This window comes from Camelus dromedarius, chromosome 28, assembly GCF_036321535.1.
Source record: "Camelus dromedarius isolate mCamDro1 chromosome 28, mCamDro1.pat, whole genome shotgun sequence".
Classification (NCBI taxonomy): Eukaryota; Metazoa; Chordata; class Mammalia; order Artiodactyla; family Camelidae; genus Camelus; species Camelus dromedarius.
The window spans coordinates 21,880,931-21,907,808 of NC_087463.1; the positions used below are offsets into that span (position 1 = coordinate 21,880,931).

At 38.6% G+C, this 26,878-nt stretch overlaps 1 protein-coding gene across 1 annotated transcript in view; it reads left to right on the forward strand.

The window, feature by feature from the left end:
- Nucleotides 1-258: 258 nt before the first annotated feature.
- The window catches only part of DOK6 (docking protein 6), a 277,747-nt gene continuing 251,127 nt past the window's right edge, over nucleotides 259-26,878 (forward strand). Inside the window, exon 1 of the mRNA XM_031441762.2 lies at nucleotides 259-520. Coding sequence (XP_031297622.1) covers nucleotides 455-520 — 66 coding nt within the window. The 5' untranslated portion in view covers nucleotides 259-454. The remainder of the gene's footprint in view (nucleotides 521-26,878) is intronic.

A 26,878-nucleotide genomic window follows, 5' to 3' on the forward strand; every position in this document is an offset into this window, starting at 1 on the left:
CGAGCATCTTCCAGCCTAGCCACCCCGCGGGCCAGGGGGAGGGAGCCGGGCCGGCGAATCGGCCCGCCCCCCCGGCCCGCCCCTCCCCCGCGCCGGGGAGCCGCGATGGTGCGCTCCGGCCAGCTGTGCGCCGCCGAGTGAGGCGCCAGCCCGTGGGTGCTGCCGGGGGCGGCGGCGCGGAGGGGGCGCCCGCAGCTGGCGGCGGCGCGGGCCGCGGCGCTCGGCTCGCGGCGGGGGGCGAAGGTGAGGACCGGAACGCGGAGGGCGGGCGCTGATCGCGGCGCCGGGCCGCGTCCCCGGTCCGCGGTCGCCCTGCCACCCAGCCTGCGTCCCCGGCGGCGGCGGGGAGCTCGGGGGCACCGGGCGGCGGCGCGGCGGCTGGCTGGATGCAAGACCTGCGCGGACCCCGCGGCGGACGTCGGCTCTCGACACGGGGAAGCCGAACGCGCTGGCCATGGCCTCCAACTTTAACGACATAGTCAAGCAGGGCTACGTGAAAATCCGCAGCAGGAAGCTGGGGGTGAGTCGCTCGCTCGGCTTTCTCCTTCCCCTGCGCCCGTTTGGCGAGGGTGGCGGCGGGGGGTGTGGGGTGGGGTGGGTGCGGGGAGAGGTGACCCACGCGGGGACAGGGAGCGAAGAGGGACCCGGCTCTCCCGCGGACAGCCCGCTTGTTGCCCCACCGGGTTGGGGGCTCGCACCTGCCTTGGGGGCTCCGCAGACCGGGCTGAGGGCTCCGGGAGCGCCTGGGTCCCAGTCCTCAAGTACGCGGCGCTGGTTTGGACCTAGACTGAGAAGTCTTTAGACGAAGGGGATTGTCAGTTCCGAGATGAATGCGCCCCGGAGTGGGGGTTTATATTCAGAGCAATCTTCAATGCTCTGTTCTCAGAAGTGTGTGCCTTTCGGGCACGGCTGCTCTGTGTGCAGGAGGTGGACAGACGCTCGTGCTCGTGTGTGTGTGTTTGTGTGTGTGTGCGCGTGTGTTTGGAATCACCGTTTTCTAGTCCCTGCTTCCTCAGCCTATTTTGAAATTTTCCTTTGATGCCTTACCAGCGCCTCATGTCCCTGCGGGCGATTGCCAGCGAGTTTATTGCTTCCTGAGCAGTTGCCCACTGGCGGCTCCCTGGCCGTGTGTGCGCCCGGACAGGTGGACCTTCGCCCGTGTGCACGTAGGTGTGTGCTCACGCCTGCTGACACGGGAGCGCTCGCGACAGCAAAGTTTATGGATACCTTTTCATGTTTTGAAAGATGTTTTGCCTGACTTGGGAGAGAGTGTAGATCCCTGAGGGTTTAAAACTTCTCTAGTGACCGTACGCGGAGGTAAGAGGGACGCGATGACGGTCGTAGAGGACCGGGGGGAGCAGGAGAGAAGGGGCGGGCACTTGGGCGGAGAGCTGCCCAGACTAGGCAGACATAGGGGGACGGTCGGAGAGGCGGGCAGGAGATCCCAGGGGAGCGCGCAATGGGAGGTGGGCACTGGAGATCCACCTGGGCCGGCCGGTCCAAAACGCAAGGGAAACAAAATCTGGGGGCAAAAGTGCCCGTTTTCCGAATTCCCTGGATGTCTCTCCATTTCGCCCTTCTCAAAGCTGGAGTTCTGCGAAGCTCTGGAATCCTGGGGCAAAGCGGCCTTGAACGAGAACATTCCCTGCGTCCCCTGCTGAATGGATGAATACTCCCAACTTGGAGAGAGGAAGAGAAGGGAAAACTTGCTTAATTTTCTCATTTAAAAAAAGAAAGGAAGAAAAAATAGTAAGTGCTAAATATATCGTTTAAAATATTGAACTAAGCTAGGACTGAGTCCCTAAAAGAGAAAGGCTCACCACGCACCCAGAAGCGGCTTGCTCGCGAGTCTGTGGACGCAGGTGTAAGGGGCAGGAGGAAGGGAACGTGGCAGCCTTTCCTTTTTGTGTTGCCTCTGCTGGATTTCACATTTGAGATACAGACTGTACCTCAAGGACACACGGGACCCGTTCTCGAACTTCAGCTGATCTGTAGAAGTGGGGAGTATAAACCTGGGTGACAACAAAGCTCCCCACCCCCCGCCTGGCGCCAGGATGCGATGCTGCGCGCCCCACCAGGCGACAGAGCAGGCGTGGCGTGCAGACCCTCAGCCAGGCTTCAGAGCTGCTCTTGGGTAGAAGAATGCGCCTCTTTGCCTTCCAGCGAGATAAGGAAGAACCCTCCTGTAAAGCTGCAGTTGTCCAGGAGGCTGACGGCTTGTCGCGACCGGGACGCAGTGCTCAAATCTGTCACCCTCATAGCCATCAGCCAAGACAGGAGGTGCAGAGCTAGAGCCTGGGGGGAGAACCATTTCAGGAACTTGACGTTTGAAGCCCTTTGCTCTCGCACAGGGTGCTTGCTCATCATTCTCTCTCTAACGTCTTAGTGAAATCTCAGTTGGGTTTGACACCTCAGACGCTATAAGCGAACGGATGATTTAAGTCCCGAGGGGAGATGTGTAGCTGCTTCCACAGAGTCACCGGGTACATGAATATCAGACTAAAGACTACAGCACTGGGAACCCCCTTCCTGGCGCACTGGCCCGGAGCCTACATGATCCCTCCCCCATCAGAGCTTTCCAGGATTTCCTACAATTAAAACTGAATTTGCAATTTAATTACATGATAGGATCCAAAGAAAGAGCACTGAATGCTACTAAGGTGACTATGGCATTTACAGCCTTTGGAAGTCCTTTTGGAATGGTAAACACGACTTTCCCCCTAAAGATGTGTGCAAATGTTTATTTCATTTCAAAAGCATCTCTTTCCATACTCACTGGAGCTATGCCTTTGTAAAGAGCAGCCTTCACGGAAAACAATAAAAGCATGTGTATGTACAGATTACTTGCTTTTGTCTTCCATTTCTGCTTGAGAAATATGAACTGCAGAGTTTGGCATTGAAACAGTTTTGCTTTGTTTTAATATTAAATCAAAATATTAAATAAAGTAACATTGCTATTTTGGTGAATATTATTTATTTTAAGAACTTCAGAGACTTTTCCGTTATATTCTGGTATTCAGAAGGGTGATTTCGAATGACAAAACTTCACACACACGATTCTGTGAAGCTTAATAACTTAAATGGGTCCCCTAAGATAGTAAAACACTAAGTAAATATTGTGTGCCTTAAAAACAAAAATGTGTAGCGATACCCAAAATTATAAAGGAATTATCGGAACATTAGTATTTTTGTTTTCATAGTTAATAATACATATTCCTTATTTTATGGACTCAGAACAATGAGCTTTTCTAAATAAGATAATATTTTTAACTCAGATGAGACATAATCATGCTTTTATGGGTTATGCTCAAAGTTAAATTTCAAAATAAAAATAATTTAAATTAAATATGCAGATATTTGATTTATTATGGGTAAAACACATGCTTTCAAAAAGCACATTTCATGGTATTTTAAGGGGGAAAAAAAGGCCTGAGTATGAGCCAATTGTATGAGAGATTATTATGACGTGAAAATATATTTTGAGATGAAGTGTTTAAGGTTCCCTTTACTCCGCACAAGTTAGTGCTTATTATTATGCTGAATGAAGGCAGAAAAGCATTTCCAGCTCTCTAGGCAAGGGGACATCTCTCCCAGAGGTGCTTCAGGTCAGAATGTTTGAAAGGGCCCTGCCACGTGTCATTTTACAGAATCTAGTGCTACCTGTTGAGGATAGTTCCTTAGCCAAATAGTTGGGCAAAGTAGTACGTGTTCAACATTTTTTCTTCGTTTGCTTTGAAATTTGTCTTGACTCATTAATCAGTTTTTCTTCCACTTAGGAAAAAAATTTTGAGAAAAAATAGAATCATTTTCCTGAATTTTACTCTTGCCTTTAAAAATATGGTTATCACATCATTACATTTTTAAAGGTATTAAATCATTGAAGTCATTTCTTTAAATTCTGTATTAAATTTTCATTATAATACATTGCCATTTCTATGAATATATTATTTTCCTTTTGCAGGATTTAAAAGCCCTTACAGTAGTTTAGTTTTTCTCATCCTCTTATCTGTTGCATGATTGATATTATAGTTTGCAATGTACCATGGTGGCCGGTATTTTTTTAAAGAAAAGAGTACTCAAAAACACTAATAAAAATAAAACAAAGCACGTGTATGTTGGTCAGTACTGTTTATCTTTTTTTATCCTTGATTAGCTATTTTCTTCTGACTTCTAATGGCTAATGGGTTAAATTTCATTAACAAGTCATCCATTGCAAAATATCCAACCTATTCTTGGTTTGCAGATAAACTAAGGACACAATCACTGAAACTGTTAATAACTTTCTATGTGGCTTATTGACTCTATAAATGTAGCAGAAGTCCACGCAGCATTCGGGAGTGACATCATCACATCATCTCCGTTATTGACATCAGTGGACTAATTCCAGACTGCAAATGGTCTACAATAATTCTGCAGTTTGACTACCTCTAGGCTTAGCCCTCACATCATTCATTGTTTTCAAGGAATTCTGTTCAGATAGATCAGTGTGAATATTCACCAGCACATTGGGTACAGACAAATAGTATTTTATATAGTTTTTTTTTTCTAGTTCTTACTCAAAGTTAGTGAAAGGTTGGATTGCTATGTGTGAGTATTGAAGGAGTGTCTCAGGGTAGGTTGATACTACATATTCAACAAATGGCCAAATAATCATGGGGCATCTGCTGTTTATCAGGTGGTGTACACTGGTGCGTGTGTGTGAGAATATTCCAGAGTCATGTCGTATCAAGTCAGGGCTATTAACAGTAAATACCCCTACATCACCACTACTCAAGGTATACTAGGTCAGTAATAATCACTGTGTCCCCACCTGGTGGTCAGGGAGGCAGGGACCAATAGAGCCCACATTCCGAGTGTTTGATGAGCCCCCCTTTATGAGCTGACCCTCCCTCCAGGGTTTTCTCTTTTGCATTGTCTCCATTTGTTTCAACAACTTAGTGTGAATTCATCTATCTCTTGCCTCCCTCCCTTCTTGATTAAAATCTCAAGACACCTCCATTCCTGGTGCGATGATTATTGGTCTCCTTGTAAACTCTTCTGAGCTTTCCTGTCCTTTTACAAACAGCTTTTTACTGATATTGGAAGAGAGTAGTTTTTCACGAGAGATGATTTTGAAATTTAGCCCTTTATAGAATCTCCCACATTAATATAAACAGGGAGTTTTGCGTGTGCCTTTGCATAATTTTTTGTCCATTAGCGCATTTTAAAATTTCTGTGGTCTCTCAAATCTCTAAAAGCTATTTTGTGAAGAAAGATTATATCATGTATGAAATGTATTACCAATTTGCCAAAAATTAGATAAAGTAAATGTATTTTAGATAAGATATATAAATTTTGACTGTTGCTTTTGTTCATTTTGACTATTCAAAAGTTCAAAAGAACCTTCAGGATCATTACCTCAGATATGAGTACTCAATCTAAAAATTTAAGATGTAGAAGTTGTTGAGTGCTTTCAAATCTTTACTCAGTATTTGAGATTATTGTGTATCCTGGGCATTACTTTCTGAAATGGATCCAATATATCCAGGATGATTTATCATTTACCCCTTTCTCATTAAACATGGATTTAGTATGTATAAAAATTCTAATTATTTGAGCTCTCTGTTTTTATTTCAAATTTGTACTCACAGTGACTATTACGTATATATTTAACACTTATTTCTGTATCTGTATATATATGTCTATACAAATCACTTGTTCTTAGAATTTTAGAGTAGAAAATGATCTTGTACACCTTCCATCAAATTTCTCTATATTAATTTATTTGCAACTGTATGTTTGTGTATATGACACTTTATGTATTCTAAGAAACTATTATCTACATTATTGAGATTTTCTTTTCTTTTTTAAAACATCCCCATGTGTGCATATGGGCAAGCCTAAAGTTCTCTGAATTTTCAAAACTTAAAGCCAAAAACAAAATAAAAGTTAGCCTAACTGTAAAAACCAAACCCAGACATTTTGCTGGATCTTGATATTACATGATTATGCCCATGCAGTACCTAGGGGAAGCTGTTACATCAGGGGTAAGATAGAAGAGTTCACGTCTCGGTTTTCGTCTTGATACGTTTACACATGGCTGCCAGCAAGGTGAACCTTAACAGATGTCATTCCTTCAGATAACAAAGATTATACTCAGTACTCAGGGAACTCTTCCAGATAACCAAAATAAATGGTGCACAGGGTAATCATACAGTGGTCAACTAGTTTTATAAATTTTATATTCCCACCTTCCTTAAGTGTATTTCAGAAGTGCTCAATAATGGTTGATATTGTGGACCAGTATAAAATAATATGAAGGAAATAGTTTAATCTGAATGAAGTCTCTGTGTTTGGAACAGAGTTCATTGTTTTGAAGTATTTTTGTTTAATGTGTTCTATTTGGATCATATACTAAGCCATGTGAACACTGCTAAGGCTATTAAGTATTCCTGTCTTTGGTCTGTTTCTCTTTATATCCACTTCATTTTAGGAACTTAGAATTTAAAAAGCAAGCAATATAGACAAAGTAAAAATCATCTGTATTCCCAACATCCTCAGATCATCTCTAGATTTTGTAAATTTTCAAGTACTAGTTTTAAGGAAAAGTAATTTCTGTCAATTGAGACACAGTGATTAAAAGAGAGTATACTATAATTTCTTTACCCTCAGTTTTATTACTTTTGCCTCATTTTACTCACAATATTTTTTTTTCTTCAGGATCTGGGTTAACTTTGTTGAGAGAGCCCAAGAATTCTAGGTAGAGAATGTTTTCATTAAGTTTCTGCATAAATCTCCATTCGTTTTATTTTAAGACACAGAGCAGGATTATCCTCTGAGTAATGCATTTTTATATGATAACATACTTTCCTAGTAAGAATATTGCACCTGTCAGTCAAATTGGATAAAATAAGGAATGCTATTTTGTTATTAGCAGAGAACAGCAATTCATTTAATAAAGAAGACTATTGTTTTCACGTTATTTGAAATGAATGGTGATTGTAATCTTTGAACATGTACAAAGTGTTTTTCCTGCCATTTTACTGAATTCATTGCAAAAAATGAATATATCTACTATGCAACAGCTTCATACAGACGGGTAGTAACAGCTATGTGTACTATAATGGGTATGTATGCTTTAACTGTTACATAGTGTAAAGCAAGTATCATTCGCTTCACTCAGCTTTAAGTTATTTACATTGCATGTAAAAGTGCTCTTGGCAGGTGGAAGGGAGTGGAAATGGATGAAGATGGTCAAAAGGTACAAACTTTCAGTTATTAGATAAGTAAGTTCTGGGGATGTGATATACAGCCCGGTGACTACAGTTAACAATATTGTAATGTGTACTTGAAAGTTGCTAAAAGAGTGGACCTTAGATGTTCTCATCACAAGAAAAAAATTGTAATGATGTGAGGTTGTAGATGTTAACTAAATTTACTGTGTTGATCAGTTTACAGTATAACATGTCAAGTCATTATATTGCACAGCTTAGACGTATACAATGCTATAGTCAATTGTATCTCAATAAAGCTGGAAAAGAAGTGCTATGTAGTGAAATAATTTATGCCACAATAAGGAGGTTCTATACAGATGCTTCTCCAGGCCACTTACAATGGCCATGATTTCATTTTCATTGTACCATCTATAAATCAGTTAATCTCTCCTGCTAAGAAAGGAAAACAGGCTTCAAAAACCGACAGTGTCCTGGTAGAATTTAAAGTGTTTTTTTAAAACATTTAAATCTGTTTATTTTTAGCCTTACATTTATTTATGAAAAATGGTCTTTTATTTATGGTTGTTACATAAGAGATTATATTTGAATTAACTTAATGAAAAATGAGTTTATTTAAAGAAAAACACAAGTTAAAAAGAATACCCATTTACTGGGATCTGGCAAATCGAGAGGCGATAAGTGGTGATACAGTTAGGCAGCAAATGGTGTGACGCTGTTAGCCAGATGCCTTAGCGCTGGCCACTACTGAAATAGCCCGCAGAACCTAGCTGAGAGGTTGGAGCGGGCTGTTTATTTGTGTAGATTGCCATCTTTAAGGGGCAGGAATTGAAACAGATATATACTTAAATGATGTTGCTTTTTTTTCCCCTTAGTTTCCTTATTTTTGTAAATTGGCTACATGCCATTTTTATTTATAAGGGTAAAATTTTATATATGATGTATTACATGTATGAACATGTACAGTTATTTTTCAGCTCATGATTTTTTTCTTTGTAAATACTGAAATTACTTTTCTCTGACCATTTACTATCCTTTAAAATGTGTATGTGTGTATGTGTACATATGCCCACGTACACAGATACAAGCATATATATATAATATGATACCTATGTTATATATTAAATATAGCATTAATTATAGTATGTGTATATTTCCAAACCGCATGTGAGTCCTCCTTCGCACCGAATTATTATCCTTCCTGACCATTTAATAGCACTTGCCCCCACTCCATGAGAAGAAAATGTTCATAAAATGTCTTAATAGCATACAAGGAAAGTTTTTATGATATAAATTGTTATATGTTCACATTACACTTTATTTGGAAAAAAATATTTGGTATTAGTCTAAAATTGAAAGTTAGTTTGTCTGTTAAAAACTATAACTTTTCAAGGGTGGCAATCAGTTAAAGAAAATTCTGTATTTATCTCCATCTCTATAACTTCAGTAAAACTTCTCACATACTATTAAAGAAAAAGGACAAAAACATACTTTTTACATATTTGAACTTGCTTAGGAAAATCTGCCTTTTCGTTTAACTTACTAGGAGAAAGGAACACATCTCCCTGAGTGCTTTAAGGGCCTTTGGGCTGTGCTGTAGGAAGGATCATTCTACTAATGCTTTTACAGACGTCATCACACGTTGGGATCTTTAAGTATTAGCTATGTAATTCTTCTAGATAAAAGTACATCTCGTGCCAAAGCACGATGCTGAGTTTAGCTATATGGTACCAAATTTATGCAGAAGTATGAAATGTGCTCTTGCATACATTTAAAACAGAACTATTTAAAACTCCAAAGGCTACTTAACACACTGTTGCTTCCTGATACCTTGCATGATTGTCTACATTACTTAGTCCTCTATTTTAAAAAATGGTTCTCAGTTTGTTTTTTTTTTTTTTTTTTTGAGGGACTGCATATTGGAGTCCCCTGAATGGGTGTGGAACGCTGAAGTAAGGGACCAGAATAAAGGGTCTGGCATTGTCCTAAGAATCCAGGAAGTCACTGAGTGTTTACAAGAAATGTTCATTTCTCAAATTAGCAACATCCCTGAATCTTGAGTGTGTAGAAAGGATTGTAGAACTTTTGGCAAGGAGACCAAATAGGAGTGAGTTTTAGTATCCTGGAAAGGCATTGTCTAATTCTAGTGACTAGCTCTGATTGAGAATCACTGACATAGAAGTTTTGGGGTTTTTTTTTCCCCAGCACTGAGAAGAAACCATTCTTCAACCTATTCTTGTTTGCATTGAGAAGTCAGCTCTCAGTCACACTGCTACTCTTTGAAAAGGACTCATGTCTTTTTTCCTTTGGCTGCTTGTAACTTCCTCTTTTTCTGGCTCTCAGGAGTTTGGCCATGATAGGTGGAGCTGTGTTTTTATTCTCCATTACTGGGGGGCTGTAGTGCTTCTTGAGTCCACGGCTTGGTATCTTTCTGTAGTTCTGAACAATTACCCAGCATTACTCTTTCATATCAACTTTCTCCTTCCTTTCTCATAGGTTAGATCACTTGTACCGTAATTCCTGTGCTTTTATGCTTTCTCACCTCTTCCATGTTTTTGTGTCTTGAAGATTCAGGATGGATATTTTTTCTTCTGACATTTCTTCTAGTTCACTAATTTTCTATTCAACTGTGAATAATCTGCCATTAAACCTATTCATTGTTAACAATTTAATTTTTTTCAGGTCTAGAGTTTTCATTTGATTCCATTTTTTTAGAATTTCCTATAAAAATTCTCAATTTTATCTTTGGTTGTCTTCAATGCCTTCAAATGGATGATTGTTGAATACGTCTAGCATTTCTAACCAACCCCATGCAGGCAGTGGTCCACCATTAACAGTAATGGAACATTCCCTGCTGAGTGCATTTTATGATGATTTCTCTGAGGGGGAGCTTGGGCCATGTGGTCCTCCAGGACTCCACCAAGAGCCAAGAGGGTTGGCTGTGGCTCTTACTTAGCCATGAGACCTTCTCACTGTGGTAATTTCATCTTGGAATATTTTCAAACATGTTGTCTACCTCCACAGTAGAACTAGGGTTTGTGGTAGTGAAGTTGAAGAAAAATGAAGATGTTTGAGTGACAGGACCAACCACGACTGTTGCAAGTATTGTGCACGGTTCTAACCTGCCTCTGTATAAAAATGGGGGGAAACAAGGTTAAGACTCAGTTATAAGCCTGCTCTAGCATTTGACTTAATGAACAAAGCTAAATAGTTCTTCCCCTTAAAGGAATGGCTTTTAACTCTGGATGCACGCTGCAATCACAGGAGAGCGTTTTTGAGTTTGTCTTTACTAAATGCAATGTCAAAATTGGCAAACAGAGAGTCTTATTTAGTTGATCTGTGGGCAACAGAATTTGGTTTTGTCTGTTTTTTTGTGCTTGTTTGGTTTGGTTTTAATCTACCCAAGTGATTCTAGAACACATGAAATTCTAGAAATGTTTCATTTCAAAGCAAGGCATCACTGTGTATTACCGCAGAACCCTACTGAACTAAGGTAAGTAGATTATAATGTGCCTCCAGAATTAGCTAAGCAAATTACCAATAAAGCTCAGACACCCATCATTTATTTTTTTCACCCAGCATTTGAATTCCTTCCAAATATTTGGAAAACAACCCCACATTATAGATGTTGAAGATAACAAATAATGCCTCACATATAGAAGATAAAATGCCAAAAATATTATTTCCTCATCTTTGCTGCTGGGGCATGAGAAGTGAGCTAGATGTTACCAAGTACGTGACTAGACTTTGAGTTAGTGATGAAAGAAGCAGTCCAGTGGAGGAATCTTCACAGGGGATAACAGAGTAGTCGTTTCTCCTGGATTAATTCATTGATGCAAAAGTAGAAGCAGTGCAAACTGTCCAAAAGCAACAGCTCTATCAGGAAACTTTAATGAATTATGGGATTACTCATGCTTACTTAGTCTTGAACCTGGTTCTCCAGCCCTGATTTGAGATAATGAAAAATTTAATAAATGTTTTTCCATCTAAATCAGCCAATGTCAGCTTTGATTACAACTGATAGCAACTAATACATCCTACAGATAAAATGGCATTGTTGGAAGTGACCCAATTAAATTTAAAAATATACCAAATTGTTTTATTGAGTAAAAGATTTCTTAAATTCTGAGACTCATAGACGTAGAATACAAACTTGTGGTTGCCCAGGGGGAGGAGGGTGGAAAGGGATAGACTGGGAGATCAAAATTTGTGGATAGTGAGAAGCATATGTAGACTAAATAAACAAGATTATACTGTATAGCACAGGGAAATATATACAAGATCTTGTAGCTTACAGCAGAAAAAAAATGTGACAATGAATATATGTATGTTCATGTATAACTGAAAAATTGTGCTCTACGCTGGAATTTGATACAACATTGTAAAATGATTATAACTCAATGGAAAAATGTTTAAAAAAAGAGAAAAAAAGATTTCTTAAATTCTGTATGCTTTAAAATTTTTTAAAGTTTCACACACATGATTTCATATAATCCCATAATAATCCTTTTTTTCCTCCCACCCGTCCCATGGTCTACTCATGATTATCCTGATAATTAATGATCAGAACTTGAATTGATCATGTGTTGATTGATTCTAAATCATAGCATTTATCAAAATAGTATTTGAAAAGTTTGAAAAAGTGAAAGATAGCAACTTAGAAAATATTGTCTGACTATTTGCATTTTTAGGTAGGTTAGTTACATTTCTTGGCCTTGGAGAAGTGGCCCTCTGTGGGACATGTCCTATGCGTCTCAGTAGTACACTCCTCTCTTGTCACCCAAGGGCCAGTGTCCAGCTGGTCCCAGGGTAGAGTCTGGCCTGCATTTGCAAATTCCTTCCACAAGCTTTGGGACTGTTTTCTTATTTCTGGCATCTGCCCCCTGGTGGATGGGGTTGAACTAGAGGCTTGTGTAGGTTTCCTGGCGGGAGGAGTTGGTGCCTGCCCACTGCTGGGTGGAGCTTGGTCCTGGCCCTCTGGTGGGTGGGGCTGTGACTAGGGGCGTGCCTAGAGGCAGCTGTGGGCTCAGGAAGTCCGCTGAAGCAGGGGGCTGCGTTCCCACCCAGTGTGGTGTTTGGTCTGAGGCTTCCCAGCACTTAAGCCTACCGGCTTTTGGGTGGGGCTAGGTCTTGGTGCTAATGACCCAAGCAAGATGTCAGCCTGGAGGAAGGCTCCTGTAGACGGACACTCCCGAATGTCAGCCACCAGTTTTATGTCCCCAGGGTGAGCCACAGCCATCCTCTACGTCCCCAGGAGACCTTCCAAAACCAGCAGGCAGGTCTGGCCCAGGTTCCTATGAAGTCACAGCCTCTGCCCTTGGTCCCTGCCTGTGTGAAATTCTATGTGCGCTTCTCGAGAAAATGAAGTCTCTGTTTCCCCCAGTCCCATGGGGCTCATGGAGTTAAGCCCCACTGGCCTTCAAAACCAGATGTCCTGGGGTATCCTCCTCCCAATGCTGGAACCTCAGGCTGGGGAGCCTGATGTGGGGCTCAGAACTCTCACTCCTGGGGAGGGGGCTCTGCAACTTAATTATTCTTCAGCTGTGGGTCACCCACCCAGGATAAAGGGGTGGGTATGAGGCCCAAATATATTGCAAGCCCACCCCTCCTACTGTCCTGCTGAGGTCCCCTCTTTATGTTTTCAGTTGAAGAACTTTTTTGCTAGGTTCCAGTCTTTTTTTTTCTGATGGTTGTTTAGTAGTCAGTTGTGATTTTGTTGTAGTCGTGAGGAGAGGCAAGCTCGTGGTCCTAGTACTCCGCCATCTTGACCAGAACTCCAATCAGAAAATAAATAATAAAAATTTTGTGTAATTTTATAGCTAAATACCAGCAACTCAACAAAGTCAGTTTATAGCTGAAGATAAGTTCTAAATGGTTTAAGCCTACACCTGCCTCAGAAATTACCTTCTGGTGGAAACAGGTCCCCAGCATCGCCAGGCTACACAGCCTGCACTGAAATAGAAACATATTTAAACAGGGTCCAGTTTGTAATAATGAGAACACCTAAAAATAGAATGGCCTTATAACTTATCATCTAAACTCATTCCCTCTTGAAAAGTATAAAGGAGTACTATATTTACTAGAAAGCATTAGATATAAACTACCCTCAGGCAAACCAGAAGGTATCTTCACCCTCTTGATAATCTGAACTTACCTGAGTCTTAAACTCTAAGTTGTTAGATAAAGCTATTTCTTCTATTAGTCCGTCTACCAACTGGAATGACACACTATGCCTTCTCCAACTGATCTCTCAATGTCAAACACAGCATCTTGCCAAGTTTCAAAGCCTCCTATTCTTTCCCTTCTTTCATCTCCCTAGTGTAATTTTGTCTAATGCTTTGGTCTCAAGACCCCTTCACAGTCTTAAAAATTACTGAGAACCCAAAAGAGATTTAGTTTATGTGAGATTATGTCTGTTGATATTTACCATATTGGAAATTAAAAATGAGCATTTAAAAATATTTGCTTATTAAAATGATGATGATAAACTTGCTACATGGATTCAAAAAAATAAATAAATGAAATCACTTGGCTTCAAAAATACCTGTTGTGCATCTTAAACTAATACCATGTATATGTCAATTATATCTCAATAAAACTGGAAAAAAATACCAAAATACTATATACGCTAAATACATACTAAAATAACTAATTCTTAGAGTAATGATTATTAAATAATTATCCTTAACAGTATGTAGATACTAGATTCGTTTTCTGTTGTCTCTCCAAGTGTGGACATTTGGAGCAGAGTTAGTGAATTACTCTGTTCATCCATGGAAAACTGTAGGAGCTTTAATGGAAACACACATTCAGACCATAATTAAGAAAAACTTTGTTCTAAAAGAACCCACACAAATATACCTAACAAATTTTGACAAATGTACAAAAACAATTCAGTAAAGAAAGGATACCTTTTCAATGAATGTTCCAGGAACAATTGGACATCCATCAGCAAAATAGATGAGTCTCAACTCAAACCTCACACCTTATAGTTTAAAACAGAGCATCGATTTAAATGTAAAAAGTAAAACTAAAATTTCTAATAAAACACAAAAGAAAATCTTTGGGAACTAGGACTAGGCAAAGGGTTCTAGGACTTGACATCAAAAATGTGATTCCTAGAAGGAAAACTTGATAAATTAACCAAATGAAAACCTTTTGCTCTATGAAAGAGCCTGTTAAGAGAATTTTTTAAAAAGCTATAGAATGGGAGAAATTATTCACAAATTGCGACTCTAACAAAGAACTAGAATAAAAATCTCTTAAAAGTCTACAGTAAAATTTCAAACAATAATTCTATTAGAAAATGGGCAAAAACCATGAACTGATACTTCACAAAAGTTGATATGCAGGTGGCAAATAAGCACATGAACAGATGTTCAACATTATTGAACATTAGTGAGATGCAAATTAAAACCACCACGAGTTATCAGTCCACACCTAATGGAAAGGCTGAAATGAAAAACAGTGATGGCACCGAATGCTGTCAAGAAGGCGGAAAACCCGGATCACTCGTGTACTGCTGCTAGGAATGCGAAATGGTTCAGACACTCCCTGAAAACAATGTGGCAGTTTCTTCATCAAACTAATTATACAACTGCCATATGAACATCAACTGTACCATGGGTCATTTATCCCAGAGAAGTGAAAACTTTTGTTGACATGCAAACCCATATATGAACATTCATAGCAGCTTTATTTGAAGTAAAACAAACCAGATGTCCATCACTGGGTGAATAGTTAAACTGTGGGACATCTGTATCATGTAATACTACTTAGCCATAAAAAAAAAAAATTAAACTGTGGATACCCGTAAGGATGAATCCTGAGAAAATTATGTTCAGCAAGTGGGGGAAAAAAATCCCAAAAGCTTATATGCTCTGTGATTTCATTTATATAACATTCTTGAGATACCAAATTATGGAAGTGAAGAATAGATTCGTAGTAGCCAGAGGTCATGGTCAGGGAGGAGCGAGTGGAGTCTGTGTGTGGATGTGGTGATGAAAGGGAAATAAATACGAGACATCCTGGTGGTGATGGGAATGTTTGTATTTTGACTGTATTAACGTCAATATCCTGGTTGTAATATTGGATTATAGTTTCATAAGATAATCCCATGGGGAAAACTGAGCAATGGGTATACAGGGTCACTCTGTGTTATTTTTTACAACTTCATGTGGAACTACAATTATCTCAAAGAAAGTTTGCTTTAAAAATGGAAGAGGGGCGTCCAAACGTAGCCCCATTTTACAAACGTGATACTTCTGAGCCTCACTTTTCTTACTTGTAAAATGGGGATAAGAATTCTTTAACATTGTACTTTATTAACATTAAGTGAATATTTATTTTATAGGATCTAAAACAGTCCTTGTTCAATGATGCTAAAAATCCTTGAAAGATGGAACTACCGAAACTTACTGGGACAGCCCTTAGAAAAGGAATATATATCTTTACAGCCCTTTTGAGCTGGAGTTCCATGAACAAAGAAAGCCTATCGTAAGTAAATGCTACAGTGAATGTGGGAGTGCAGATATCCCTACTAGATCCTGATTTTAATTTCTTTAAACATATACCCAGAGGCGGAGTTGCTGCATCCTGTGTAGTTCTGTACTTAATTTCTTGAGGACCCTTCACACTGTTCCATAGCGTCTGCACCAGTTTACATGCCCACCCGTCGTGCACCGAGCTCCCTTGTCTCCGCATCCTTGCCAACACTTGTTATTCTTGCCTTTCCAATGTCAGCCATCCTAACAGCTGTGAGGTGGTGCCTCTTTGTAGCTTTGATTTGCACTTCCCTGATGATTAGTGATATCAAGCACCTTTTCCTGGACCTGTTGGCCGTTTCCATGTCTTCTTTGAAAAATGTCTATTTAAGTCCTCTGCCCATTTCTAATAGCGTTGTTAGTTTTTTGCTGTTGAGTTGTATGGGTTATTTATATATCTGGATTTTAACCCTTTATCAGATCTACGATTGGCAAATATTTTCTCCCATTTCATAAGTTGCCTTTTTTTTTTTATAGTTTCTTTGGCAGTGGATAAGCTTTTTTAGTCAGATATAGTCTTCCTCTCTCTTTGAATAGTGAAAAATATAAATGTTGATTATTTTGGAGTTGCACTTTAGTGTTCTCTGGGAAACGTGGTTTAAATAAGCTACATTTGCCCACAGAACACCTTATTTACTAAGATCCTAGTGGCTTGAACACTCCATTGACTCCAGAAACAAACAGCCGTGCAAATTTCTCTTTGCTTTTGGGCTCAAAGTGAGCCACCTTCTCCAAATTTTAAAAAACATCATTACTTAGAAGGTGAAGTTCAGCAATATTTCAATGAAATTTCATTTTGTATCTCCAATAAAAGATCACTTGGGCTACATTTCTATCCAAAAAGTGGCATTAGCTATTTTGATTTTCAAAGTAATCCCTAATAAAACTGGCCAGAATAAAAAGTAAATAAAGCCCCAAATATAGCATCGAGGAAGAGGTTTCAGTTATGCTCCCTGATGACAGGTTAATTTTGGTACCTGGATAGAAAGTGAAAGGGGAACCATTAAATTACTTTTTTTCCAAAACAGCATAATACCTGAAGCTTTTGGATATCTATGACTTATTTAGGATTCAGAATCAATGGTGAAGGAAATAATTGTTTCCTATGCAATTACATTCTGTAATATATCTGTTACATTTTTCAATTAAAAATATCAAGGGTATGTTAATATGTTAACTAAGGATATGTTAATATGAAGTAATTCAAGATGAGTCAGTAAAAAGAAACAGAAGACAAATTAGCATCACTACGTGCAAGTCCACTCCGTACTGTGCACAGGGGATACAGTGGTGAGTAAAACCCAAAGTCAGACTAGCCCTGCCTGGCATAGCAGAGGGCAGTCAGTAAATCTTTGCTAAAGTGTTAAATAGTTTATGTTGAGAACTGTGCTACTGGGGTTTTGATTGACATGTACAGAAGTATTGGCACTGCCTTCTCGGAGGCACTTTGTAATTTCCCTCCTCGTAATTAGCTTTAGCAATACCGATTGAATTGTAATACAAAGGCTGTAACTGGCAATGTTTCAGCCAGAAAATGTCTTAAATCTTACCTAAAAGATGTTATTCAGTGCTTCATTTTTACGTAATATTTTTAGCTTCACCTAAAGACATTTTCTGAAAATTCTTTGAGAAAGCACTAAAGTTTACCTTCCTTAGGAACACACCATGCAACAACAAAAAACCCCAAAGTGCATTAGTGTTTTTTGGGGGAATATGTTTTGTTTTAAAGACTACCTAAGCTTAAAAAAAAAAAAAACTAAGTTCTACAATATTAGGTGTATTTTTTATATTCTGTTGCATTATTTGTTTCATTTGCTACTTTGACTATTCTTTATGTAAATATTTATTTTTAATATTGGTTGTGAAATTTCAAATAGCATATGAATTAGAACCTTGTGATATCTGTTTTCAAGCAAGAGGAATTTTCCTTTAAGAATCCTATCAACAGCTTGTATTTTTATGGTATTTCTACAACTTAAAACATGATTTTCTGTATAGTTCTTTAAAATAGCACATTCTTCTGTGGGCAGGTCGGATATCACCTTCATTTTGTAGAGGAAGACCATGACTTTAAGGGAGGTAAGATAATATACTGAGTCCAGTCTGCGGCTCATTTCTAGTTTTTTCTCAGACTACCTGTGCACATTTTGATGACAGAGCATTTCACTCATCCCCCAGTGGAAACTGCCCTCTGACATGGCGCCCTTGACTAGGACACCGTATACTTGTTCTTCATAACCTATAAAAATTGTGAGCTCCTATTTTATGTAGATTGCCTCCCTATATAGATCAGAGCCATTTAATATCTTCATTCTAATGCTTCATACTGCTGTGTCTCAGTTCCCAATCCCAAAGATAATGTCAGCAGTGGGTCCTCGCTCTCTTTTCTCTATGCTGCTTGTAATCTGCCAGCCTTGAAACGCTAGGGTCCAGGCGTCACTTTAAATGTGTTTGAGAATTGCAAAATTTCCTCACTTGTCTTTATTTTTAAACATGCAACCCACTACAAAAATAGTCCTATATGCAAAAGTGTAATTCTGAAACACACGTCCATCTCACTGATGTTGACTTTTACGACGCTTGATTTTGTGACTTAGATGGAGCTGACCAGCCCCGCTCTTCTAACAATGACTGCAATCTTTTTGTCTCTGAAACAACTCTCCACAAACCTGTGCTTCAGGAAAACTCAGTAGTTCAGATTATTAACATGATTTAAGCCTCAACTCGAGTTCCAGCTTCGAGCATTAGCACAGTATGGTGGAGACGAAAAGCGCTGGAAAGAATGTTTGTAGAGTCCGTTGATTTTCCAACTCTGTACCTCATCTACAAATTGAGTGTCAGATGCCAAAAGGATATTCTACAGGGTTACTGTAAGCTGTAAATAAGATGAAATATTCGACGTGCTGGCACATGGCACACCCCAAGCCCTTTTACCTGTTGGTACTGGTATTTCTAAATAGCAAACACGGATTTGACGGCCACAGGGAAGGAGCATCATCGCTGCGGAGTGTTTTATATAGTTCACCTCTTTGGGACAGTACTTCTTTCTTTGCTTTAGGCAACACACTGCATGAGGTTTTATACTTGACACAATCAAAGTGAGGAGCTATGGCAGGATTTTAATCCAGAGCAATTACTTGATTAAAGGTGTTTTAGGCATTTTATTCTGGCAGAATGACGTGCATGGATTGACCTGGGTGAAGGCATGGGACCCAGCGTGGAGGTCGGTAGGGTGATCACACCTTGGCCGCACCTGCCCTGGGGCCGCCATGCTGCCTTACCTGAAGTGCTGACCCTCCTGGCCTTTGCTTGACTAGCTCTTCTCTGTCGTTCAATTTTTTCTTTTTTTTTTTGAATGTCACTTTGATTTGTTTCAGCTAACAGAAACGCAGGTAGTGTCATTTTGGAAGCCCTCCACTTCTGAACCTTCCATTATATATACCTTACCAATTTCCAGCCCTAGATACATGTCTTCTGCTTCTTTTTTAAAAAAGAATTTTATTTTTAAATTTTTTGGGGGGTAGATAATTAGGTTTATTTATATATTATTAGTTGTTTTTTTTTTATGTGGAGGTTCTGGGGATTGAACCCAGGACCTCGTGCATGCTAAGTACATGCTCTACCACTGAGCTATACACCGCCCCCCCGCCCCCCGCTCCAACCCCGTCCTCTGCTTTAATACCTGCTGTCCCATCTGTGCGGAAGTCAAGGCCCCCTGCACCTGTGCCTGCCTCTACCTTTCCGGCTGCTTCTTTCACTAGCTTTACCTCCTCCTCCTGCCCTCCCAGTGCCCACCATTGCAAGAGTTTCCTCAATGGTCTATTTTTAAAAATCTTATCCTCTTTCCCTGTATTTTTATTCCTGCTGGTTATATTTTTATTCCTCCTTCTCAAAAGTCTTCTCTAAAGTAGAAACTTTAAACTTTAATCTCACTTCCAAATCTCCAGATTTGCTTGCCCAGATTTCTACGACAGCCTTCCTACTTAATACCCAGAGTGCACCCCAATCCAATGAGTCTAAAGAGAACATACGATTTTTTTTCTTCCCAAGCCAGCCACTTTGTCACATATAAACATACACAAGTAGATATTTCTGTTAAGACTGCCACTTATTTCAAAATGACTCAATATCGTAGCTCAGAGACAATACTGGCTCTTGCTTTTTTCTGATTTGCTATAGAAAACCAAGTGCTGTTATCTTACTGACGCGGCCGGGGAGTGTCTGTGTTCTCTGTGGTCTCTTTCCAGTTGAAATTCTGTTTCTATAACTTTAGGCTCAAATGATGGTGAGGTTTTCCAACAGTTCTTTTTACCGCCAGCTTGATTTTCCTTGTACTTCTGCCAGATTAATTTTCCTAAATTTCAGTATGAAACATGTAATTCCCCCTCTTAAACTTTCCCATGGTTTCTCATTACCTAGAGTAATAATTAAACTACAACTTGTAATTCAGAGCTATCCACAATGTCTACCATTGTTTCATTTAGGCTTTTTAAATTATGTAGTATTTCAAACATACTGGAAATTACATAGAATTATATTACAAACCACCCTGTAGAGGCTACCCATATTTTACCAGTCTTATCACAGTATTTTTTTTCTGCTTTAATTTTTTTAAGATAGAAAAATGTTGAGAGTTGAAGACCCATTTGTGAACCTCTTGCCAAGAACACACAGAACAGTTGTGGTCTGTATTTATCTTTGTTACTGCATAGATCTAGGTTGTTCATTTCAGCGCTTGTATTGTCCTGTACTACAGAAATAAACTACACGTCCTCCGGTAATGGACATCGGCGAGGTTTTTCTATTTTTGTTAAAATAAGCCATGCTTCAACAAATACACTTGGATAATTCTCCTTGATCACATGCATCCAAGTTTCTCCAAGGTATGTGGATAGAATTAGAATTGCAGTTTAAAAAAAAAAAATACGTGCATTTTCACTTTATAAGTTTTCAGATCGCTCCCAAGTAATTGTTCCAATTTATAAGCCCAGAACCAATGAAATGAGATAACTTCTTATATCACATCCTCAGAAGCAGTTAGTATTGTCATATTTCTTCAAGTTATGAAATATGTCAAGCAGAGAACACAAAACTTTCTTTACAATTAACACTTTGCCCTATTTGCTTCAGTTTTTTAAAAAAGAAATGAGTAAAGTGGACGCCCCTTGTGTGTCCTAAGCAGTAACTTCAGAAGAAAACTTACGTTTGTAATTCTATGCATAGTTTTTCTACATTTATTACATTTTTGTATTTATTTAAATAATACATGCTGTTGCTTTGCATAGATTCAACTGTATATAACTGGAATCATACACTTTGTGATGTCCTAAAATTTACTTATCTTTGCTCAAGATTCTGTTTTTGAGACTTAATCATTTTGATGGAGCTCCTGTTTATTCATTTTACTATTCCCTGGTATAAATGCTCCGCAGTTCGTATTTCCTAGTGAAAATAGGCACAAGTTGTTTGTTTGTTTGTTTGTTTTTAGGTTATATGCTTAGAGGTGGGTTTTCTGGGCGTAGATTGGCACAAACTAGACGTTGCCTAACTGTCTCCCAGGTGGTGTATCTAAATGCAGTCTTCACTGAATTTAAGTACCCTTTTTCTGCTTCCTCATCAACACTTGTTATTTTCAGATGAGATTGTTTTTCCCTCCCTTGGGTAAATGGATGTGTGAAAGTTACATTTCTCTACAGTTTGAACATGTTTGCATATGTTGGTTGATCAATTGATTTTTCCTGGTTTATGAATTATCTCGTCAGTTCCACTACCCATTTTCCTGTGTGATATCTTTCCTTAGTGGTTCACTGGGGTTCTATCTATATTTCGAATACTATTCCTTTGCAGTTAATAAACTACATAATTCTCTTCTCTCACGTTATAGCTTGCCTTTAAATATGCTTATGGTCTCCTGTGTCTTACTGATATTTTAAATTTTAATGAAATCAAGTTCATCTATTTTCTTTATAGCTTATACCTTGTGTCTTATTCAAGAAGTGACTCCACACTGTAATATAAAACTGCTATTTTTTATTATTTTAGTCTGTTACTTGTTATTTATGTATACACTTAGATTTTTAGTCAACCTGTCACTTATCCTCACTTTAGGATTTAAGTTTGGACTCTATTTGTTCCCATAGGGAGAACCAATTTTTCACTTTCATTCAATAAATATTCTTAGCCATGAGCTTGTTAAATAGGTCCAACTTTTCATGTTTTCATATATTTCCAATATTTTGTTGTATTTACTCTTACGAAAAGTTTTGCTGCTGTTTTGAATGAAATCTTTTGAAGTTAGATTTTTTAAGTGGTTGATGCTGATTTATAGGAAGGCTATTGTTGTTCATACCTTGTATCTAATTAAATATTAAATATACTGAGGTCTTGCTCTGTACAGACACTGTGCAGGTGCCCAGGACACATCAAAGCAAAGAGCGCTAACCTTGCCTTCAAGGAGCACATCAAGGTCAAAAAATTAAACACACAGTTGCCGTGCAGAGTGATATGTGCCTTTTGCAGGGGAAGATGGTGAGAAAAATAGGAGGGAACTCTGCCAGAGAGAACCAAGAAGGAACCAGAAAAGGGCAGGTGACTGAGTTAGTTCTGATGGATGAGGCAGGCTCAGTTAAGTGAGTGTGGAGGAAGGACTGGGTGAGTAATGGAGTAACCTGGGCAGGGCAAAAGGTCATGAAATGTCTGAGTTTGTGAACCACAAGCATTCAGTACACTTGTGTGTACAGTGTGCCAGAGAGGGTCAGACTTTAGAAGATATTTAAAGTTACAACCTTGATGTGTATTCGTTGGGTTTTTAGAAGAGGAGTTTCAAGCAGGGGAGCTACACAGTAATGTTGGTACATTTAAGGTGAGAATTGGCATGGTCAAGATGGGAATTTGGGATGTTATATAGAAATTAAGACAAAAAACGCAAGATAGAGCAGAATTCTGTATACCTTTCATCCAGTTTTCTCTTTCATTAATAGCATACATAGCATAGAATAATTCTTTTTTATTTTACTCTATGTATTAAAAAGTTAGCATCCTACGTTTAAACGTGTTTTTTTAATATCAAAACTATTAAATTATAAGAACCTCTATAAATAATAATAATCAAAGAAAAGGAAATAAAAAAGAATTTGAAAATATAGTACAATTAAACACTGAAATATTCCATAATATAATTTATAATTACTGAAAATTTTCTCTAAAAGTCGTTAAACTAAACAATTTTAATATTGCAATTCTTCTGAATTGTGTAAAAAGATAACAAACCCAGAGATAAACTGAGTGAAAAGACTAAACCTTTAAGCTGATTGTTTATAATACAATACTATTTTGAGAAAAGAAAAAACAGGTGTGCATATTTCTGTGTTTCAGCAAGGTTTCAAAATTTTACATTTGGCTGATTAAATACTGACTACTGGCAATAGAACTGCATTTGTTCTGTGCTTGTGGGGGTACAGACCAGGGTGTTTCCATTAGATTGTAGACATAGGGTGGGAAAGGATTCCTTGAAGAGGTGGATCTCAAACTGGGGCCTTGTTATAGTAAGTCTGGATTGATGGTAAAGTGATAAGAAGTTCAAGATGCAGAATAGTATTAAATATTATCTTTGCACTTTAGTGAGTGTATTCCAGAATAATTTTACTTGCTTTTTCTTTGCCTAAATTATTTCCAATTTATCATTTTTATTTTCAAAGATTATATACTATTTGCATCCAAGGAAAACTGTATAGATATATATTTTAAGGAATATTTTTTCCTTCTTTTTCCAGTTTCATCCCTCTGAGATAAACCTACACTTTCTCTTTGTTCATATGAGCTTTTCTTTAGATTTATAGAGATAGTATTTAAGATAATTCAAGATCATATCTCTTTATTCTCTGCTATGAAAATTGATAGCTCTCTTATAATGCTCCTTGTCTTCCTGGTTTTTGCATACGATTTTAACTTGTTAGGGTTTTAAATTAATTTAAACATTATCTACATCCTGTTTTATAATTATAATTCTTACACCTTTTCAAACCGTAGTTCTGTATTTAATGTGTGATTTTCACCATCACAGCTGCTCTGTTCTTGAGTTCTTTGAAACATACCTGGATTAGCTGGAGTTATAATTAAATAGGTGTTTTTGTGAACATATTAAGAGTAGTCCCGCCTACAGGCCTACCTTGGAGACATCGCAGGTTCAGACCATAAAGAGAATATCGCAATCAAGTGAGTTGTGTGAATTCTTACTCCTTTTCAAACCCTAGTTCTGTGTTTAATGTGTGATATTCACCATCACAGGCTCTCTGTTCTTGAGTTCTTTATTTTGAAACATACCTGGATTAGCTTAAGTTATCATTAATTGTTTTTGAGAACATATTAAGAGTGGCCCCGCCTACAGGCATACCTTGTAGACATCGCAGGTTCAGACCATAAAGAGAATATTGAAATCAAGTGAGTCGTGTGAATTTTTTGTTTCCCAGTGCGTATAAAAGTTATTCCCAGTGCATATAAAACTACACTCTACTGTAGTTTAAGTGAGCAACAGCATGATGTAGTAGAACAATGTACATACATTAATTTACAAATACATTATTGGTAAACAATGCTAACCATCACCTGCGCCTTGAGCCAGCTGTGCCCTTTTGTGGGGGCGGGGCTGGTGGGGGGTCTGAAATATCACGAGAATTAGCAAAACTGGCCAGAGACGCGCAGGGAAGGCTCTGGCGGGAACGTGGCGCCCGCGGAGCTGCCGGAGGCAGGGCTGCCGCAGACCTGGAGTTTCCAAAGCACAGGATGGTATTTGCGAAGCCCCAAACACGAGGTATGCCCGAATGCTCCTGATTTATTGCGTCCGCGGGAATGTCCGTCTGGTTCTTTTGTGCCTGAGACATAATGTGAGCCCCAGTGTGTCTCTTGGGCTGCAGTCTTTTCCCCTGAGACCCTGTAGACGTGTTTCACTGTCTTCTAGCATTCACTCTTCCTGGGGGCAGAGTGCGGCCTCTCAGTTCTCACTTTCCGCCCAAATTGCTTTTACTTCTCGGATTTACATTCTTACTAAGAACGTGCATTTTGCTTGCCTTGACTATGAAAAACGTTGAACAAGGAACAGGGTGGATTTGGCGATCTTTGGTTAGGAAAAAACAGCTCTGCCTTATCTAAAGGTACTGAGTGAGCAGGTGGTTAAAAAAAAATCAGCAGCTTCTTGAGGTATTTCAGACCTCACTCTTCGATTGTCAATTGGCTAATTAAAAAAAAAGTTTGACTACTTTAAGCTTTTGAAATTACAATAGAAAGATTAAAGACCATGAAGTTAAACTTTTCAAATCAATTCTCCGTACCTCCTGTTCCTGATAAATTTTGTGGGTATTTTAAAAATTTGTATTATATCAGAATTAATAGCAGACAAAAAAAAAAACAACCCACCCTTAACTTATGTCAATACCAAGTGAAGTAAAAGTAGCATTTAATTGCAGTGACTGTAATACTGTGTTACTGTCAAAAGTAGTGTAAAAGTATTACAAATATTCTACTATTTCTGTGCTTAATTTTTGAAGTTCAGTAGTTGGGTTGTTCTTCTGTTTGTCTTAGTATTTTGTGGTAGGTATTTGAGAATCTCAATTCTTTCTTGCTTGAAGGCAAGAGAAAATAAATTCACTAGGGCATCTTTGTGCATGACATCTATTGTTGTACAGCTTAATATGAATTACTTCTTTTGAAAGCCATACCAAACCTCCCCCCAGTGACTCGTTCAAACATGGCTAGCCTAGATAACTTAAATTTACAAGTTATTTCTGAAACAGAGAGTTATATTTTGGGGTCCACCAGAACATGCGTTGGGCAGTGTAGCAATAAAGATAGCTACAAATCTATTATTCTTTCTCATAATAGAAATATCAAGAGCCAGGGGATGACAGAGTAATTGTTTGTTCAACAGCTGTTCCCTGTGAAAAGCACTACAGGTGTTCTGAGATATAAAGAGATGGCTCAGGTGGAAGTAGAACCCTGATAAGCATAATGCAGCATCGAATGTTTTGAGTGCCTTGAGAAAGACACAAAGTATTTTGGATTTTGAGAGGAAAGAACCAATTGTTCTGGCTGGAAGGAGGGCAGAGTTCAGAGTAATACTTTAGAAAGGAGATAACATTTAAGCTAGGGATTAAAATGTGGTTACCCTGGGATATGCAGTGATGGGGTAAGAGAACAAAATAAAGATCCAGAGGATTTGGATAATCCTGAATTGTGTTCAACCCTTGCATAATTAATCAGTCTTTCTTTTCAATTGTGGTCTTTTTTAAAATTACATCAATAATACTATTTTTGATTTCTGTTCTTTCCTTAAAATAGGGTAAAATGCTGGTCTTGTGAATATTAAAATTATTTGAAATTATCTTGTATGTGCTTTTTATTTTTAAATTTCTTTAAGGATTCCTAATGTGCTTTGCAAATTATTTTTCAGCAATAGAAAGTTAATTTCTGCTTGATACTTTTTTACATGCTGGTCATCAGCTTGAAGTCACTTGCATTTTCCCTTCATAGTAAATATCATGATCTTCAGTTATATACCTGTAGGAATATTGTTTCAGTGTTTCTCTCTCCCATGGACTGAGTTCGGTGAGGTTAGAGACCACTTTTGTTATTTCTCACTACATTCTCAGAGCACAGGGCTAACCCATAGCCCCTGCTCAAATAATACTTGTTGAATATTAATTCACAAACAGATTGGGGGGAAATGAATGTTTTTTCACACTTACCTAAAAATAATGAAGGTGACTCAGTTTTTTTTTTCATTTGGAGTAAAGAAGATATGTATTGAGTAGTGTGCCTCATAATGAATGCATCAGTAGGTTCAGGGGCTGAATTAATTTCTTTCAGAGTCAAAAATTAATTTATATAGAACCTGTTGAGTTAAGAACATGGTTTTCACATGTTGATTTTAAACGATCTCTGTATTTGTAGAACGATTTTAATGTCTGAGCATGAAATTTGACTACCTGCTGAACGCATAGCTCCTTTCTCAGCAAGTAGCTGGAGACAGAGCCTTTAAGAAACCTTGGGAGAACTTGTACATAATGGATAAGTCTACTGATTCTAGAACAAGACTTTCTTGGCCTGAAACCCAGTTCCAGCACTTACTAG